Source organism: Polypterus senegalus, chromosome 8, assembly GCF_016835505.1.
Source record: "Polypterus senegalus isolate Bchr_013 chromosome 8, ASM1683550v1, whole genome shotgun sequence".
NCBI classification, from domain to species: Eukaryota; Metazoa; Chordata; class Cladistia; order Polypteriformes; family Polypteridae; genus Polypterus; species Polypterus senegalus.
The window spans coordinates 19,209,769-19,231,642 of record NC_053161.1 but is presented as its reverse complement, the minus strand read 5'-3'; the positions used below and the strand labels follow the sequence as shown (position 1 = coordinate 19,231,642).

Sequence of the window (21,874 nt, the reverse complement as noted above, 5' to 3'; positions counted from 1 at the left end):
TTTCTATACTTATCTGTTCTTGTCAAACTTCATTTGTTTCTCTACTTAAAAATGCTTTAATAATAATAATAATAATAATACATTTTATTTGAAGCGCCTTTCAAAAAACTCAAGGTCACTGTATAATCAGATAAAAAATGAAACATTCAATAACTTAAAAATTAAAATCCAAATAAAACAACACCAGTAACAATTACAGTGAATAAGCAATTTTGAACAGATGAGTTTTAAGATTAACCTGAAATTTACTTTACTTCATCTTCAGTACACTCTAACGTACGGCACTGCATGTATAATAGACCATGTTAAAAAGAACATGCAGTCAAAGTAATAAAAAATGCAAGACAAATGCAAGCAATAAGATGAGGAACCCAAATCTTTCAGAGAATATGGTCTAGCAAATAAGTACAATAAAATAAAATAAATAATAAATAATAAAATAAAATAAATAAAAACAATCGAAGAACTGATGGAAAATTGGAACCTTTTTACAAATATGTGTGTAATTCAAGCCAATAATGAAGGAAAATGGGGCTATGACTAAGATTGAGAAAGCTGATGATGACAAATCTCCTCATTGCAGTAATTATTAACTCAGCCCAGGTGTTTGCAGGTATAAAGTTGCGTGGATAAAGGAAAGTGATCAAGAATAACCTGGACAACAACACTCTGCATATTATCAATAAGCAGAGGGAAGGAATGCACAGAGAAGAAAACTAAACAATTGCAGTGGACTAAAAGGTCTCCTACAGTATACAACCAAATTGAAAAGTTCTTTGGATGAAGTGGCGCATTTAGAATACACCTAAAGTGTGTGTGTGTGTGTTTGTTTTTGCTCAACTAAGAATTTTATGGGCAAAGAATATTTTAAACTAATTGTGACAAGTTAAATATAAGAAAATGGTGCCAGCTGGTGGTCAACAATAAATACTCAATGCAATTATAAAAAGACATCCTTTCTTTTTGACTGATGCCATTACCGATTTACCAGTACAGCACATGCATGGGGTCTTGTATACAAGTTTTTAAAGAAAGTTGAATGTATTGATTTACAACCATCAATAAATATTTCTATATTGTTTGTTTGACTACTGGAAAACCTAAAATTTAATTAAGTAGGTTTAGAAATTGCATGGATGGGTATATTGGCTGACTTTAGTAAAACTGATAAATCTTGTTTCAGTCAGACAGATATTCAAGAAATCATCCTGTAGTATTAGGTAATCACCTCTGTTTCTCTTAAATTGTCCACACATATTTTAACCGCTTCTTCTATAAAAATGAACCTCTACCTCCGTTTTGTTATTGCCCTGTCCTGACAAGCTCTTTTCTTTCATAACTTGTCAAATTGGTGAGATGTGGTTAAAATAAAAAATAATCATGGCATTTAAGATGAGGAAAAACTGTTAATAATATGTTAGATAAAAAATGAGAATAACATGAGTAAGTGAAGATTCTGTTTACAGTGTGTGCCTTTCTTTGTCTTTCCCTGTATTATATTTTGATGTATGCATCAAGCTGCTGGGAATGTTCTACCAGTCCATAGTAGCCAGTGTGGTGTTCTGTGCTGCAGTCTCCTGGGGAAGCAGCTTGAGCATACTTATCAGGACTCCATCACAGGGTGAACCCTGGACACACTGGAAGCTGTTGTGGAAAAGAGAATGGAGGAAGAATTGAATGCCATCATGAAACGTCCCCTCCATCCCCTTCAAGAGGTGCTCTCTTTTAGCAGTTTTAACCACAAGCTCATTCCACCACAGTGTGCTAAGAAGCGCCTCTGGGGTTCTTTATTGTCCACTGCTACCAGGCAGTTCAAGGCTTCCTCATGATGAATTTGTTAAATTCATATTGAAATATTTACAGAATATACATTTTATTTATTTTTATTTATTTATTGTTTATTTTATCAATTGATAACCTGTATTATTTTTTTTCCTTTGAATCTGTATATCCTTGTTTTTTTGTTTCTGCTGCTGCTGTATGTGTTTGAATTGCCCCATGGGATTAAAAAACATTTATCTAATCTAATCTAATATCTTAAAATAAAGAAAAGTTGGAAATATATACAACTAGCCAACCCACGCCGCATAATCAGACCAGTTTTTTGATAATTTTTAAGCACAGGGAGAAAATTAACATTTGAAAAATCGGTAATGTAATAAATTAGCAAGAAAAGCAGCATTGTAACAATGCACGGAACAAACCAACATACAATCGTCCGTGCGGCGTAGCGAGGTGGAAGGGGGGTGTGCACAAAGTGCAGGAGCATCTAAGAAGACACATGTTTGTCGCGGATGCAAATTGCTGTATGTAGCATGTAAAACAGTTTGCTATGGTGCAGGCGCTCGTGCGTCGTAACTGAAAACTTGTTTTTTAAAGACTGCTCACTTCATTGTGTTTTAACCTCAGTTGTAAAGGAATGTTTTAAGGATCCCATGGGATACCCCTCGTAAACAGTTTTACACACTGCATATGGCGATTCACCTCCGCGAGAAACATGCCTCTATTAACAGTCAACGTGTGGGAGGGGGGTGTACAAAGGGTAGGGACGAAAAGAGTGGGAGCGTATGAGTCGCACTTAGTGGGAATTCAACAGCTTACCCACGCCTAGACACACGCTAAATCTCATGCAGAATTATTTAATGAATGCTAAACACTTCTGGAAAGACACGGTTGTCTAAAACGGGTTGGTGTGAGAATACAACAGTAAGTGAATGAAAAGATGGAACTCTGGAGACAGCAACATATAATTGTCCGTGAGTGAAGAAGACGCATGTTTGTCGCGGATGCAAATTGCTGTATGTAGCGTGGAAAACAGTTCGTTATGGTGCACGAGGTCGTAAGTCGTAACCGAAAAGTCAGTTTTTAAAGACTGCTTACTTCATTGTGTTTTAACCTCAGTTGTAAAGGATTGTTTTAAGGATTCCATTGGATACCCCTCGCAAACCATTTCACACGCTGCATATGGCGACTCATCTCTGCAAGAAACATGCCTCTATGAACAGTCAAGGTGGCTCGGAAGTACATGAGGCCTCCATGACAGACAAATATAAATGACGTTGTTCTTTCTGTGTCGTTGCGTCCGAATTCGTGGGTGTGGCTCTGCGAGTTGTCGTCGTATCCAATGGTCTTGGAGTTGGTGGGCGTGGCTCCTCCCTGCGTACGCCATAGGTGTCTTACTTGTCGGCGGCTTAGTGAATCCACGCCCGTTCCGGCGTGTTTTCCATGGGTGTCTTGCTTTAGTGAATTATATAAATAGATGATATTCATAATATGGTACACATGAATGCTCTAAATTAGGCGTCAATAGGAAGATTAAAATCCACTAAGATGCACCACTTATTATTTTTAGGATATGTTGTAGTAACCACCTAACTAAAATTGGGATGGGCGTCTTGATAGAGTTTCTGCATCATGGATCCACCATTCTAGGATCCAGTTCCATACCTGGCCTTTTCCAATATTAATTTTGCATGTTTTCCCTGCTTTAGGGTACTGCAGTTTTCCACTCACATGGCAAAAGATTTGCAGGTTATGTTAACTGGCCTCATGCGAGTGTAGGGGTGTGCATAAGTGGGCCCTATGATGGGCTGGCGCCTGTCTGAGGCTCTTTCTTGCCCTGTGACAAGTGCTACCAAAATAGGTTTCTGGCTCTCCACAACCCACAATCACATTAAGGTGGTCTGAGAATGTTATGATAAAATCTGGACTATTTAAGTTTAAATGTTGAATGTCTATATTTACAACATGTAAATTAGTTAACCCATTTGTGTTGAACCAATTACTAAAATGAGTGTTATGATCAAATGAGTGCAATTAAATAGAAAATCAAAATCTTTTTTTTTTTTTAACCAGGAGCTTTAATTTCTGAAAAAACAAATATGAAACAAACAGATAAGTAAATAGGTATTATCTTCCTGTCCACTTGGGAAACTTTTCAATGCCAACTTCCAAGAATTGTATTTCAACAAGGTTTATTGTTGACTTCAGAAAAAAGTGCATAATAGTACATACTTGTGTAAATAAAACCTTTTATAGAAATCATATCAGTAGGTCAGTGTCGTAATATATTAAAAACACCCTCTCACAATTAACAATAATGATGCTTGGGGCGTTAAGTCAATGTTTGGAAACTCTGCTTCTATCATAAGGACTTCTTCAGATGTTTTATTGTAAAAACATAAAAAAAAGCAGCATATTTGTTTGCATATGGCTTCATTATGCTGTCATCAGTTGGCATAACATGAAAAATGCATGTCATCCTTCATTCTAAAAAACTGCAAATGGCATATCACTCCTCAAGTGTCAGAATTAGCATAAAAATATACTGTCAGGAAAACTAACGTCTACACATTTTTACTGTTGTAAAAATAAGCAACAGAATCATATGATGCAAAAAGAGTGCTGTTTTGTATCCAGTTTGTTCTGATCTTAGTAAAACTTTCAGATATTACATTGTTTCATGCAAATATTTTTTCCTGAGATACTGTGTATTCATCTATTCATAAATAATATCCAATACAAGGAGTTTCTGAAATACTGTTCTTCAGAGTGGTAAAAGGACAGAATAAGTCAATAATGAGTGCCAAAATCAAGTTATATAAACATTATGTGGACTTGGAATGGGCAGGAGTGAAAACCACAAACCACAATGAATTTGTACTTAAACACCAAATCCTGAAACACTTCCCAAAATTCAAAGTCAGAAAAAGCTCATACAGGCTTGCTTCCCTAAATAGATTTCGTCACTAATTACTGCAAACAGCATGTTTGAAGAATCTATACTCTTGGACAGCACTAGTACCTGTAATGGATTACTTTTAAATAAATGTTCCAGAGTCAGTCTGCAAAATTATTTTAATTCAATAGAGACCTCCATGGGTGGCTCGGTGGCACAGTGGGTAGCGCTGCTGCCTCACAGTTAGGAGACCCGGGTTTGCTTCCCGGGTCCTCCCTGTGTGGAGTTTGTATGTTCTCCCTATGTCTGCGTGGGTTTCCTCCCAGAAACATGCATGTTAGGTGGACTGGCGATTCTAAATTGTCCCTGGTGGGTTGGTGCCCTGCCCGGGGTGTGTTTCCTGCTTTGCACCCTGGGATTGGCTCCCTGTGACCCTGTAGTTAGGATATAGCAGGTTGGATGGATGGAGAACCCTCCATTTTACTTAAGCCACTCTAACCAGACAAAGGCATTCCTAAGCTCATATAGATGTAGATGAGAAAGGCAGCTAAAATGTAGTAAATCTTATAGTAGACTTCAAAAAGGTACTAGCAAAATTAGAAACTTAAACAACTTTTTGCATTATCCAAGTTTCCCCACCTTTTAGGCCAACAGTTCAGGAACACCTAACCATCTAACCTATATGTGTTTTTTGTACATCCTATTCCAAAATTATTGGCATTAACATGGAGTTATCCCTCTCCCTATCACCACCAACAACCTGCACTCTTCTGGAAAGGCTTTCCACAAGATTTTGGAATGTGTCTGTTAGCATTTGCACCTATTCATCCAAAAGTGCATATGTGAGGTCAGGTATTGACATTATAGCTCATAGCTAGTGTTCCAAGGCTCTGTGAAGGCCAAGTAAATTCCTCCACACCAAACTCGTCAAACAATGTCTTTATGGGTCCAGTTTTGTGCACAGCTGCACAGACAAACTGGAACATAAAAGGGCCTTCCGCAAACTTTTACAATAAATTTGGAAGTACACAGTTATCTAAACTGTCTGTAGCATTAACAGTACCCTTCACAGGAACCAAGGCGAGTGGCCCAAATGCTGAAAGACTGCCACAGGTCATTATCATTCCTCCACCCATTTTCCTGGAATCCGTTAAACCCAGAATCATCCATCAGACTGGCAGACAGTGAAGAGTGATTCATCACTCCAGAGAACGCATTCCTACCGTTCTGGTGATATTTGATATTGTGCATAATGATCTAGGGCTTGTGAACAGCTGATAAGTCACAGAAAGCCATTTGATGAAGCTCCTGACACATACTGTATTCCTTGTGCTGATGTTGCTTCCAAAGGTAGTTTGGAACTTTCTAATGATTCATACATAATAGGATAGACAATGCTGACACACTATAGGGTTTAGTACTCGGTGGCCCCACTCTGCTGTTTCGTGGTCTACCACTTTGTGGCTGAGCTGTTGTTGGTCCTAGACACATCCCCTTTACAGTAACAGTGCCTATAGTGACTGGCAAAGATCTGCAGACTTATGACAAAGGTCTTCTGAGAGTGGCATGTTTTAAGCACTGAGCTGATCAGTATGACCCATTCTATTGCCAGTGTTTATCAATGGAGTTTGCATGGCTAAGTACAGTGGAACCTCGGTTCACGAACGTCACAGAACACGTACAAATCGGTTTACGACCAAACTTTTGCATCTGTTCACGACCACACACTCGGTATATGAACAAGCCAGTTTCCCTTTCGGTTTGAGCGTGCCGATGATTTCCGCACGTGTTCAGTCTCTCCCTGTGCAGCAAGCGAGAGAAAGAGAGAGAGAGACACACACAGACACAAACACGAGGGAGACACACACACACGCATGAGCGAGAGAGAGAGAGATGGCTGGCTGCATAAGGCCAAGAAGGCAGTTAAAAAATGCTCCGAGCATGTTTTTAAAGAGACAGATCCGAGCATTGTTTTAACCTCATTGTATTTAATGAAGACTTTTTTCTATTGGATTTTAACCTCCACTTCAGTTCTGTTTACAGCGATCGGTTTGTAGCGTGCACTGTTGCAATTTAATTAAATTACGGATTTTTCAAATGTTCACTTTTTTCCCTGAGCTTAAAAATCATTAAAAAAACTGTTTTTAGTGAGCAGTTTGTAGCGCTATAGCGCAAACTCTTGCAGTGTTAGTTTTCTCTGTTGTTCAAGGTTTTCTCAGTGTTATTCAATGTTTTTACATTTAGTTTACTATTACGCTGTGCATTCTATGAATGATTAACCATATTTGTGCTTAAAAATCTTTAAAAAATATATTTACATACAGTTCATACGGTCTGGAACAGATTAATTGTATTCACATACAGTCCTATGGGGGAAATTACTTCAGTTCACGACCAAATCGGTTTACGACCAGAGTTTTGGAACGAATTATTCAATTTGTTAAAGTGGCACCAGGTGAAAGATGTATAGTAGATGTCATTCGTAATCATGCAAAAGCTAAAGCCACTTCTGCTTACTAAAAACATCCCTGAAGTTTGGATGGGCAAAGTTTCTACCAAAAGTTAAGAAACCAAGGAAGTGAGTCTGAAAAGACAATGTTCAAAACAAATAGTTCTCTAACATTTAAGTTCACCTAAAACCAAATGGATTTTGGGTTATGTTGACTTAGCCAGGGGTAACCTAAAATTACATGCAGAGTAGAAATTTTAATTATGAAGAAGATTGTGATGTTGAAATAAAGGGTATCAATTTGTAACTCAACAGAAGGTGTCATCATTTCCAATATCCTATTCACATTTGGATCCATGTCTATGGAAAGCACTCAGTAGACACACAATTGTGACAAAAGTGCAAAACTAATAAAAATATTGAATGCATCTGAGTCTATAAATACAGAACAATTCTTAGAAGCCAATTTTACTGGGAATAGGAAGGAATTTTTTGAAAGGTCAGACTACAATTAATAATAATGATATTGTCCATGTACAGGTACAATGAAATATAGTTATTGCATACCCCTTGGGGTCAGAACACAGGTTCAGCACCCCTTGAACAATTGAAGATTAGGGGTCTTACTCAAGGGCCCAACAGAGCAGAATCCTTTCGGGCAGTAACGGGATTTGAAACAGCAACCTTCCGGATACCAGTGCAGATCCTGAGACTCACATCCATCACTCTGCCAAAGTAGGATGTTGGATGGATGGCAAGCAGTGGCGGTTGCTCACCACCATAGAGCGGCTAAGTTGCCCACTCCAATAACCCAATTATTGGGAGTGAGGTTTCTTGAAACACAGCATAGTTAGCCACTATATGACTAGTGCCTCCTTAATAAACATATTTTTGTTCCTATAAACTAATGCAGGTCTTTCCCGCTTTCATGTCAACTACTGTTTTCTTCAGCTCAGAAGAAGGTTTGACTACAGTTGGCTTATTAAGACTATGTTCTGGTTTTTATTCATTTAATATTGTGCCAATTTTAAAGCCAAATTAATCACCTCATAACAACTACATAACACAACCTGAAACCATATAAAGTTTGAGTGAGTTAACTACATGACATTTGTTCAACCAACCATTTAAAGTGTAAATAAATTAAACTAGATAGCCGACACCTGCCGTAGCATATAGCGGTGTAAGAACAGGAACGGAAAACGGTGCATTGCCTTTGTCAACCGTTTGTATCAAGAAATAACCCACTGATAGGAACAGGCAGTTGCTGGATCCCGGAATACAGATGACATTGTACAAAAACCTGTCGACAGAGAAGATACTGTCGTTCATTTTATAATAAAGGCTTAGGAAACAACTGTTGCAGTATAACGAAAATAGCAAGGAGCGAAACCAATGCCAATAGTTGAGAGAGTACCTTCCTGTAGCAGGCTACAGAAAAGACTCCCAGGCGCAGACATGGCCGAATTAAAAGGTCACGTGGTCAGGCTAGATATCGGGCAGTGACATGACATCAATGGGGTCATGAGAGAGGAGTGGGGAATGCGGTAGTCCGAAGGAGGAATAGGAATCGAGAAAAGCGGCATGGGGGTGTATGGGAGGCCGCAGGCAGCGTGGGGAAGGGTTTGGAAGAGGACCAATAGGAATCGACAAATGCCGTGTGGGTGGTTTGAAGAGGAAGCAGGATGAACCAGAACGGAAATATCTAAGAGATTAAAAAAGCTGTTTTCTTTTTATGCAAAAATATTTTTTTTTAAATTACATTATAAATATATAGTATCCTAAAACTTGGTCAACAATCTTAATGAAAAAGTTTTGGAAGTGATTATAGTTGATATTAATTAACATAAATCAGTCAGAAGGCCAGTTGTGAAGGAACATGGGAAGCTTGTAAACTTGGAAAGCACTTGTTGTTTACAGTGTATTGCTGCTCAATATCTTAAATTTTATAAAAGCAAAAGTGATAAGTAAACATTGAAATGGTGTTGAAATCAAAGTACTTTGCTTGAAATAGCAGAATAAAAAAGAAAGAAATTGTCCTTAGAAATTATAGCTGCACCAGGAAAAGGTCTTAAAGTAGTCATCCTACTTTAAGTGTTTCATTTGACCTACAAAGCAAAACAGCAGTAGATACTGTATTCAGTTTTGGCTGTTCACAATGATAGCTGTGTCAGTTGCTCAGAGTAGCACTTTCTTGGTATTGTCACATGACAGGGGTAACGAGGGCGATCACCCTGACTGTGTCGTCAGAGGTAGACATCTACTTAGAACAAGCCTACATGTCTCAGCTCACCAGGAAATAAACTCATGCAATGAGGATGGAGAACAGAGCAAAATTCAACCATATTGGTCAGACTATACAAGCCATAACCATTAGATTTCATTTTAATGGGAAAGGTCAAAACCATATACCATTCCCAGTAAGTTAATATTCTGATGAAAAGTTATTAAACAATAAACAAAGATCAATGCAAAGAATTAATATAACAAAATATGAACAAATGCTAATTATTAAAAACATAAGCACATTAATTAAGAATTATAACCTTCCAAGAAAACAGGAAAACAAAAACAACAATTTGGATAAGAAAAACTAAGAGATAAAGGAACACATGGAGAACAGAACTCTGGGAAAAAAAGAAATTAACTAGACCTCAAAACAAAAGCCAACAAGTTAACCTTTAAACCAAGATAAGAGTAAAGAGCCTGAGAAATACTTAAAAGTACTCTATAATAGAATTAAACCCAAGGAGCAACCACATATTTACCATTAAACAAAGCAAAATGAATCCCGACAATTCCTAGAAACCGCAAAATGAAGGGGGATTAAAAGCAATGGTGTAATAAAGAGCTGTGTCAAGGCCAGCTGTTAAATACCCTTCAGGTGGCTGGGCTACTGAAAACTGCAGCACCTAATGGAGATGTACCAGCTAGAGGCCTTGCCCATTTAGTGAGTAGATTAAACAGAGGAATATGACTGAGGGGCAAAAATAAGGAAAAATTAAAATGAATTAAAAAAATGGAAAAAGGTTTAAGTTAACAGCAGGGCAACAAAGTCCTGGATGAGCAAGAGATGATTTCTAGCAATGAGCAGGCCAGGTTAAAATATATGTTATACTGTATAATGTTTTGTCTGAAAGCCAAAAACAGCAAAGCACAGCTCAGGCAAATGTATTCAGAACAATAAGCAAAAATAAAATAAAAATGGCAGGCAAAAGATCAATGGCACTCAGCTGACGTTTTTCACAAGGTACAGGGAACAATGCTACTGCAAAGCCCTTCAGTCTGGCACTCTCTTTAATTCACCTTGACCGTCTTATCAGCAAAGTGCAGCACAATTCCACTACTAGGCAACAGACATTTGATACAGTAGGAAATGCCATAATCAGTGGCAGAGTCTAGACATCATCACTACCCTCTCTGAGAGGGGGTACCTGGAGAGGGGGGTCGGGTAGGTCATTTGTTAGGGCTTTCATCTTGACTATCTGTGTTCTGCAATAAATTGTTGTTGTTACTGTAGCTAAACTGCAATCTAAATAGCCAGCTCCATTGGGTTGCAAAGAGACGAGGACACCATTTTCTGACATTGTTAACATTGGCTAGCTACTGTTGTGACTTTGTCAGATGATAAAGTTTGGTCATGATTCCTCATGATTCAGAAAGAGTCAGTGTTAACAAATGAGAATGTTAATCTTGACTAGCAGAAGTTTTTGAAATGCCATTTGTGCCAAAATGCGATCAATAAAAAGGAAATTATGACATAATAAAATCACATGAAAATGCGCACTGCAATTATGTATATAAATAATGGATAGACAACAAAACCAGCATGAAAAGAGAGTTTTTGAAATAAATAATAAGCTATTTTGTAATATGACATCCAAGAAGGTCCCACTATGAAATGTAAACAGCCTTTAAAAATAATTTTTAAATAAAACCTGAAAAAGTTAAATTAAAATGTACATCACTGGAACTAAATAAAATGCTGATGTAGTATTTCATGATAATTAGTAGCATTATTATTAAGTAATGGGTGGCACGTTGGCGTAGTTGGTAGCACTGCTGCCTCGCAGTTAGGAGACCCGGGTTTGCTTCCCGGGTCCTCCCTGCGTGGAGTTTGCATGTTCTCCCTGTGTCTGCATGGGTTTCCTCCCACAGTCCAAAGACATGCAGGTTGGGTGCATTGGCGATCCTAAATTGTGCTTGGTGTGTGTGAGCGTGCCCTGCAGTGGGTTGGCGCCCTTCCCTGAGTTTGTTTCCTGCCTTGTGCTCTGTGTTGGCTGGAACCGGCTCCAGCAGAACCCCGTGTAGGGGTAGTTAGGATATAGCGGGTTGGATAATGGATGGATAGTATTAAGTAATATCAAATATTCTGTATTTTGCAATTATTATAAAAAGTGTATTTATTTACAGTATTTAGAGTCTTTATAAATAAAAACTATGGCTGCATTTTGCTTTGAAACTAACTCTATTTTGAAACAGTTTTAAGAATTAGAATGAGAGACAAAGCCATGCATTGAATAATAAATGTCACTGTTTCAATAGGTGTATCTTGAATCTCTGTTTATTTTAATATTTTCACAAGAAACTCTTAGGCCAGGGAAATATGTGACATATATTAAATATGAGCAAAGTGGTAAGCTAATTAAAAACATTTCATTTTTTTGGAAAAAAGAACCACCCCACCTGGGAGACTTAATATGCCTCCAACTGCTATATTGATTTCATAAGAAATCCTATGGCTGTAGTCTTACTTATTTGCGATAAGAACTATTTCATACACCCAGGCAGGATATAGCACCTTTCGTAACAAATCCTAATTTTCTTGCCTTATTTAATTTTTTTATACTTGATGACCAATCTTGCACTTTTCTTGGGCCTTCCTCTTTCTTTCTTTTCTTTTCTCTGTGTGATCATCGTCCTGTAGAATAGACTCAGGGCCAACTAACTTGTAATTATGACATATGCAAACCTCCCTCTTCCTTTCTCCAGTGACTCCTGACCAGCTATTCACTCTTATTGAATTTTTTTAGAAATACCCCATTCTTGAGTTATCTTTTGGAAACTTTATATCCCTTTGCCAGACATTAGCAATATAGGACTGGAAGATAGAATATCTTCAACAATTTTTTAAATTGCTTTCAGAGTAATAATTCACAGAAATATTGGCATGGTACTCGTGGTTATACAAAGTTACATCAAGATGTACACAAAATGTTACAGTCTACATCAATCCAAACACATCACAGGACAACATAGTAAAATGTAATACTCATTATACATAAACAATTTATACTGAAAGAAATATTGCAAAACACGTGTTTATGTTTCAGCTGTTGTCAGCCATGGGCCAAGAATGAATTATTACAAAAATGACAGGCATCCACTAGTGTTAAAATATTTTGCAATCATGGTTCTTACTAACACATATGGTTCAATTTGGAAAATTACTCTTTCAGAAATATTAAACAGAGAACTGTCCTTTCACAAAATATGTAGGAAAGATGACTCCCAGAATCTTTAAATGAAAGATTGTAGTTAATATTTGCATTATTTTGGTACTCTTCATAATTCTGCTTGAACATCACTGAAATCCCTGCAATGAACAGAAGGTTCTCCACAGCCATTACTTGACCTCTGTTATAAACCACATTATCAGAGGAAGCTTATTGTTGGTGGGGTATGCAGGAGACTTTCTTAATCTGCCTAAATACAAAAATACTGAGAGCACTGGTACACACAGTCTTTTATTTATTTTAATAAAATGCAAAGGATGAACATTTTCTCATTTTATTCACTTGTCTTAAAAGATAAGATATAAGGAGCAATAAATAAATAAAGTAGTAGCAATCTGCCAGGCAGTTGATACATGAGTGTGGTAAAGACAGGCTAAATCCTAAATGTTAAGCAAATTAATGGTAAAATCCCTACCTAGAGTAATAATCAAATTAAACACTTTTAATTTGCCAAAATACCAAAAACAAAAAGGACAAACTCTTGATGGTTTAACCTTTTGTAATGTAAACTGTAGCATTTTTTATTAAATCTCTAATTCTCATTAGGCAAACGGCATTAAAAGCAAAGAAGTTATCAACGCACACATCATAGCAGCAATGTAGACAACGTGATTATGAACAAAACAAGAAATATATAATTGTAAACAACAAAACTAATACAAACACTCCAATACTACTGAAAAGATGAGAATAGAATAGCCGAATGCTTAGCAGTTCATGTGTAGGTTGGGAGGAAGCTCTATAGAGATGACATTATCTATCTATCTATCTATCTATCTATCTATCTATCTATCTATCTATCTATCTATCTATCTATCTATCTATCTATCTATCTATCGTCATCTCTATTATTGGCCATGAGTTCTACAAATAATATTTTGAATTAAGATAGCTATAACTATCTAAGAAAATTTTAAAAAATGTACCAAAAGATGTGTTAAAATAAAATACATTTTTTAATAGAGGGTACCTAGCAATAAAGGAATAAAAAAAGATTTACAATAATTAAATACAGAAAAAGAAATGAGAAAGAAATAGAGCAGTGGCAGAGAACTAGACTTGAGAAAATGAAGGGAGACATAAACCTGTAACTTCATTGCCATTCATTGAAAGAATTCTGTCACACAGATTTGATAAGCCACAAAAAATTCTACACTCATTATTTTATATCCACTGGTCATTTTTGTACTCCAGGAAAGCTTCTTGAAGTTTACTTAATTTCATTTTTTAATTTCTTTTCTTTCTTCACTTATACAATACAACATCCTGATGTCTAGGTTTTTGCAAAGGGATAAATGAATGGATATGAAACTCACCTTTATGATGACTTGCTGTAGATACAGACTTTCCCCAAAGGGTTATTACAAACACAATAAGCAGAAGCGTTCCTTTAGTTGCTTTTTGTGTGTATCTCTCACTCATCCTGCAAAAAATAAAGAAAAGGTTGTATGTTTTATAGGAACAAAATATCAGTGAATTGAAAACTGCAGTAAAATTCATGATATGATAACTGGATAAGAAAGTTACTTCATTTTTCTTATATGATCACCAGAATTTCGTACATAACAATATGCCTGGGAGGTCTGTATGGGGTTAGCTTTAAAGCATCATAAGGCATCGTCAAAAATAGCAATATAAGTTATCCTGGTAAGTATATAGTGCTCACCTAATTTCAGTTATACATCTTAATTGGCTAATATATGTATTTGTTTAAGGTATTTAAGGGCGTATTGTCGAGATACAAGAGGTGGCACAGTTCCCCAGGGCACAGAGAATCTGATCAGCTTGCCAAGTTTGTAATGCATTCATCTTTGTAGGGCTTTGTGTTTCTCACTTTCACTTGTATATTTCCAAGACTGCTTCTACCCAAGACAACTTATGTGCAACTGAGGGAGGATGAGGTGTGAAATGTTAGATTGCTATCCCTAGGGAATGTCTGCCCCTTCTGAGCATACTGCCTTACCTAAACCAGAACATGAAGGTTTAAATGGGGCAGATCAAAAAGTACTGTAGATAAACTATGTACTAGATAGCATCCAAAGCAAAGCACATTACCGTTCTAGTGAAATATACTTTGTGATTGAGAAGTGATGTACATTCCAGGCTGACTATAGACAAACCAGTACTATGTTTCAGTAGAAAGAATGTATAAACAAGTGTGAAGATCACCTTTGTCAAGAGTTATGGGATCTTGCATAACAATAAGCTCTTTTATGGCAAGAAGAAAGGAAATAATGCCTATTAATAATTACAATTTTTGTGTTTTGAGGAGAGTAAGTCAGTGTTAGTTATCAAATTTAACATCCTAAAAATCTAATTATTATGCTGTTTTCTGATATTAATTTTTATAGCAATACCAGTTATAGAGAAGATGATTTGATGAAGCTAATACAAAGACAAACTAAAAGGACATCAGTACTCATCATACGACAACAGCTTACAAGTGGCAAGTTTAATACAAACACACCCAAACATATTCATAATATTCATTTAGAAGACTATCAAGGCCAAGAGTTAAGAGTTAATGCACCTAATGGCTACCTTTTCAAAAATCTAGCATTCCTTAGTCTTGACTGACCTATGCCTTTTACCAAATGGAAGGAGTGTGAACAAACAGTAGAAAGATGTGATGGTTCACATAAGCACTTAATAGTTTTATGTTTGAGTTCGCAACACAAGTGGGGAAGCAACACGCACCAAAAAGGTCAATAGTTTGTGTTTCTATTCAAACCTCTATAACTATCCCAGAAAGAATAGACTCTGCTGAGCCTTCTAAAACGATAATGGACGTGTTGACGTCTCATATTAGAATGCTGCACCACTACTAACATTTCCATTAATTGTACATCCTGGCCAGTAACTTACTGAAGTCATGTAAAATCTCTCCCCAATAATTCTTATGCAGTACCATTAACAGAATGCACCATAATAGGCCCTTAAGAAATTCAGAACAATCGTAATTTTATTTCTTATATTGCATAAAGAGTGGACTTAAAGCAGAATCCGATCATGAAACAGTCCTTGCTATATCTGCTATTGGTTTTTATACAATATGATGTATATCTTTTATAAGTCAGTCTTCTCGTCAAATACAACAAAGCCCAGAAGCTAAATAATTTAGATTGCTTGTTGCTTTTAAAACATTTAGAATGTTTCTTTAAATACACTTGAATTTAATCTTGTAATGAAGTGTAATAATTTAATGGCAAGATTATGTTTTTCTGCGGTGGGCTGGCACCCTGCCCGGGGTTTGTTTCCTGCCTTGCGCCCTGTGCTGGCTGGGATTGGCTGCAGCAGACCCCTGTGACCCTGTAGTTAGGATATAGCGGGTTGGATAATGGATAGATTATGTTTTTTGTTGTGAAGAAAGTATACTCCTAGTTTAGGTTTTGCTTTGAGTCATGTCAGAATTTTTTATAACATTATTCTTCTACAAGTAATATAAGTAACATTTTGTTCCATTAGAAGTAGTAGTAGTAGTAGTAGTAGTAGTAGTCTTGTCACGTGTATAGAGCACAGGGAAATTTTTACTTTCATATCTGACCAGCATGCAACATGGTGCCACTCTTTGATGCCATGATAAACATGAATGTATTAAAACACAGAACTCCATTCTATTTAATAGACATTTTAAGTATAATGTCTGAAGTGCATACTAGTGATCTTACGACAGCACAAATGCACAATAATGAGTACATTTTGTTCAGATACACTGGTTTTCATGTCACCAATACATATAAATTATTACTTTAACACATATAACCTATATTGATTTGTATGCATATTGTAGGTTTCTATTGTTACAAGTTTTCATTCTGTATGTTTAATTTGATATCAATTTTATGCTCCTAATTATAGAGATGTTTGATTTTACTATTAGTAATTCTCAATGCAGCATACAGTTAACAGTAATATTGTCATCAATTTCATGATAATCTTTTTAAAATACATAAACAAGCCCCCAATGCCTTAGGTGGTCATGCTACAAATTCCAAAGCCGTATAAAAGCAGGCATGACCTTCATAAATGGGGACTCACTGCTTTTTTGTTCTTATGCTCCCCTCTTTGGAATTGCCAATTATTTTTGAATGTCACTTCAGCACTGCAATTCGCTTCTGATCACTGTGTCAACTAGTCATTACATCGCTTCCAAAAAAACCCTGGCAGCAGTTTTGCTTGCATATTCTGTGTGAATTTGTGTGTTTGTGTGTGTGCTCTGGTGAAGTTTAGCTCTTTTGTTTTCTGTATGGATTTACTATAAATTTCTGAGCAAAGTCAAGTTCAACCATGCACTTGACCTACCAAATCCTTTTTCCTATCCTGGTAGAGACTGGTCCAATAAAATGAGCTGCAACCACCATTTCAACCTGTCACTTCCCAATCATATGACATTCTAGCAAGTGCATAATACGGTGCACATTAAATATGTCACTGGGGACTTGCTTCCTTGCTTCTTATAAAGTCACTTGCAACAGAGCTTCATATTTCAATGTAACTCAAGATATTAATCACAGAAGGTCTGGCAAGGAATTTTTCCCCACTGACTTTTTCAGTAAAACAGCATGAAGTGAGATCACATTGATAAATTACTTGACACTTGCCTTCTTCATTGTATGTAGAAGTACGGTGACCCCTTTTTAATAAACAGCTGCTAATTTCAGAAGTGATCTGCTCTGAGAATTAGACAGCAATTCTTTACCTGTTTCTATCTGCATTGCAGAATAACCTTGGTTTATGACAAAGACACTGTGGGGCAGATTGATCAAAGGGTGCAGCAAATGTGTGCCACGTTTGTCTGTTCACAGCACTTTTTGAATTTATCAAGGGATTCGAAAGCCTGTGTGATGGTATTGTATTTAAACCACCCTTGACTTACACACAGAAATCATGCTTTTATGGAAATGTAACATTTAACTACACAGTCGCTGTCACTCGCATATCAATAGTGTCCGAAAACCATCATGGTAATCTAAAAAACATGTTAAATTAATTACTAGAAAAATATCTATTCATTAATTTTTTAATTATAAGGTTGTTTACTCTGAATGTGATATCAGATGCATTATAGTGGCCACACATGTGCGTGCCTTCTCCCACGCAAATCTGTTTATATGTTAATAAGAGGCTTAGAAAAACCTTTACAGCGTCATCCACAAATGTAAAGACAAACTCTGACCGGCTTTCTTTATTATAGCAAGGAACTTTAGTCATTGTGTTTTACAAACTATGTTATCAAAATATTTTAAGTGCATCACCATTACATCACCTTATGATTGGGCCACAATTCGCATCACAACCTAACAAATACAAGAGCACTGGTTTGAATCCCAACCCAGGCACCTTGTCTATGGAGTTCTCCCAATGTCTATCTGGGTTTTTTCTCCCAGGCTCAAATAGTTGAATTTTTTATAGATTGTCAGGTTTTAAGCAACAGACTCAGACGTATCCAGAGTCATTAAACTAAACAGTCTAAAAGTTTAACAAATAGTAATCGCTACACAAATATAAGGTCATAATCAATATTCTTTAAAAGGAAGAAGTAAGTCTCCTGCTAGATCTTTCCCTTATTCCCTTACACTGTAACTGTGTGCCAATCTATATATATAAAATTATTTTCATGTTTGAAACGGAAATTACGTATGACCACGCGAAACGGAAATTACGTATGACCACAGAACATATAATACAGGAACTAATCACTTCTTTTGTGGATGCCATTTTTATATCGTCTTTATGAATTGTTATTATTTGTGCGAGAGTTACTTTACTGATATTGAAAAGAAGTAAACACAAACACGCCGATCTATCCCATAGAATTGCGCCCTGCGTCGTCCTCCTCTCTGGACTCCAACGCTGAGCCGTTCGCTGCCAGGCACGTTCTGACAGAGAAGTTTTATTTATTCGTCCACATGACTGTCACGGAAACTGCCATATTCTATCTTTTTTTTTAATTGGCAGTACTTGAGAGTAGAAGAGATGAGGAAAATAGCTTTGCGTCTTTCTACTTTTTAACTGTGCCGAGCTGTAAACAATGTGAAGGCGACACTGCCTTCAGTGACGAGGGGTCGTGAGAACAAAGTGGATGTCGGAAGCACAGAATGTCGGGCTGCTCCGCCAGGTTGAGAGCTTCGCAGTTTCGGGTGGCGTCCTCTCTTCTCGCACTGTTTGTGACACTTCGAATGCCCCGTCGGCTCCTGGGAGACGGGAAATCTTTGTGAATGACTGTAATTGCCACCATTGAAGCAAAACTCTCTTTGTAAATTGTGCTGCACGACTACTTACTGTCCCTTAAGGTGGGTTCAGGTCACTAAAACCCTGCAACAATCAAGGTTGCTTTTGTGATGAATGTTTTTAAGAAGACGGAGGGTTTACATCTAAGAAGATGTGCCGAACTCTTCATGTTAAGTTTTGGACTTGGGAATTGTTTGAACCTTCTGCCTGTTAAGCACGGAACGGCAGTGTCCACATTTTTCAGAATAATTTTTCTCTTAAATCACAGGCCCGTAGTGCAAGGTTGTCAGGCAGAAATTTGCAGGATTGCATAGAATATGTAATTTCTATACCACATCAGTCGTGTAACGCCTTTCACAAGGGATCTGCTACTGAGAGATGATCCAAATACATTTAAGCTGCTGTTAGTACTACTTACCTGTTGTGTTATAGCGCCTTTAAAATGTACTTTACCTGAAAGCACTCCAGTACTGATCAATGTATCTTTACTTCTTACATGTTAATGTTTTACTGTTTAATAATTTATATACTATATTTTTATTTTTTTCCCTTGCACTCAGTGAGCGAAGCCACTGGGTAATCAGCTAGTTTTATACAATATATTTGTAATGATGTCATGTGTTACTCGGCATATACAACATATGCCCAACAATCACGTTATCTTGGAAGGTAGAACCTCCCTTAATAACAAATGCGCAAAATGGTAGTGCCTGTGAAGAAATACAGTAACCATACAAAATGATGCTGACAATGACGTCAGCATCATAATTGTAAGATTTAAAGCAAATCCTAAAAGAAAAAAATTTAAAAATTACTTAAGTATCCTTGAAAAGTGGCACCATGTGTTCCAAAGTACTCTAGGCTCATGTCACCTTGAACTGAATTAATGGATTTGAAAAGGAATGGATGAATGGACTTCTTCATAGTAGGTTTTTGCTGTTAGTTAAGTCTGATCACATGTTTTTTTACTTTATGATTAAAAAAAACTGAAGAGTGCCCTGCCAACAATAAAACTATGCAATATAAGTGGGATTATGTCAGTCATACCATACAGCAGCTGTGCTTAGATAATAGTTTATTTTCAAATTGAGTATACAAAACGATACTACTTCGAAAAGACTTTGCAACAGGTTTGAAGACAATACAATGTAAAACTTGAAACACAATATGAGAGCACATATTCTCAAACCATTATCTGGGCCTGCAAATTGTCACCATCTCTAAAAATGATGTCAATGAAATCACAAACACTGATATCTCACATCCAGAGACACCAAGACACAGAATCTTTCTTCATGGCTCATAATGAACCAGAGATTTTTTTACATTACTGTTCAGTGAGCAAGATGTGTGCAGGATATATACAAATGTAAATATTTACAAAGCAGTTGAAGTGGGCAATTATTTAATTCCAAATTCTCAATCGTTTTGCAGCTCAGCTAAACCTTCCGTTTACAGACAGTTTCCATTTTCACCTCTAATGTCAAAAAGAAACCCATCATGAAATCCACCAAGGTACAGTTGCTAAAGAAACTGAAAGTGAATATACCTGATTTTGTGTGGCCCTGTGGTATTTTCTTCTGTGGATATGAAACAATTATAAAGACTTGTATTGGCTAATACTGACAGCTTCATTAAATGTTCCCAAGTCCCACTTCAGTCTGCGTATCAAATTAAGAAGTCTAAAGTTGATAGAATTTTTCTCTGGCCCTACATGCATTGTCCTTGAGCACCACGACAGGTGAGACACCAACATTAGGATATCATTTATTGTTTATAACGCAGCCTTCAGCACAAATTACCCTCTGAAGTCGGTCTTGTTTGGATTTATCATAAATCCATTTAAAACTGGATGCTCAACTTTTCAAAAGGCAACCCATAGGATTAAAGGAAAGCCAAAAATAGAAGGCAGAACATCAGATTTGCTGATGGTAACATCATAGTTGGGCTTATCAACTACAATGTCAAGAATGCATATGTGAAAATAACAGCAGCTCTGTCAGCTGCTTCCAGTTTCTTCAGATTACAGATATTAAATGCCTTCATTTGGATTCACAGTAAAGTATAAAAGCACTTTCATTTCCTGGGGTGTAGAAAAGACGTTGAATGAATAGTAAGATACTTTTGAACGTTTATTACTATACCCCAGAAAGTGTTATGAGCTACAAAAACATACATGAAAAATAGAGAATGGCCATCTATCGGATCGTAAGATCTTCTCAAACAAATGCTGAGCTCTAATGCTTATACAGTATAGCATCAGTTGTAAACAAATGTTCCAAACATAGTTGAGATTTAACCTAGATCATCGTAAATTATTTTAAGTACTTTGAGCAAAAATGCTGTCACCTCAGTCAGTAAGATAGTAAAGTAGCATCAGAGACCATGACAGTGGCCTCAAAAACTATTTGCGCTAAACAAAAAGCAGAGGGCACCTTGTAACTGATTTTCTTTAGAAATGAAACTTTTTCTGTGGCAAATTAACATTGTTTTGCTTATTCACACTTCTGAGCACTCTATTCATATTTGTTTTGAATTATTTCAAATGTGAATAGAAAATTCAACATACTGGATACATACTGTGGGTGTACTGGTAGTGCTGCTTCTGCACTGTTGCAGAGGCCTGCTCTGCCTCTGGCTGTCTGTGGGTCATTTGCACATCCTCCCTTTATATTCATCTTTCTCCCAGTTACTTTGGTTTTCTTTCTATATCACAAAGATGTGCGTGTTAGGTCACCTATAAAATTCATATTAGGTCTTGTATGAATAAACATTAGTGTGTGGGTGACTGTGCCCTGTGCTATGCCAGCTTATGCCAACTTTCCTAGCTGACAAAAAACTCCAGGAAGATATTTCTTCCAAATTAACAGATGAGACATAGATCTGAAAGTCATTAAATAAAAATGATAGCATATAGCATATAGTTGTAAAGAATACATCAATTAAAATAGGTGTGATTTGTTTTTTGTTTTACTTACAGAATTAAAGTAACATACATGT

The 21,874-nt window shown here is 36.7% G+C and overlaps 1 protein-coding gene across 6 annotated transcripts in view; it reads right to left on the bottom strand.

The window, feature by feature from the left end:
* The window catches only part of LOC120533832 (chemokine-like protein TAFA-2), a 640,348-nt gene that overhangs the window by 280,062 nt on the left and 338,412 nt on the right, over positions 1-21,874 (bottom strand). For 5 of the 6 annotated variants that reach the window (XM_039760858.1, XM_039760859.1, XM_039760857.1 and 2 more), the window contains exon 2: positions 13,960-14,066. In XM_039760858.1, the coding sequence (XP_039616792.1) occupies positions 13,960-14,065 (106 nt within the window). In that variant the 5' untranslated portion in view covers position 14,066. Of the gene's footprint in view, positions 1-13,959; positions 14,067-21,454; positions 21,497-21,874 lie in introns of those variants that run through there. The other variant, XM_039760860.1, reaches the window with a different exon arrangement.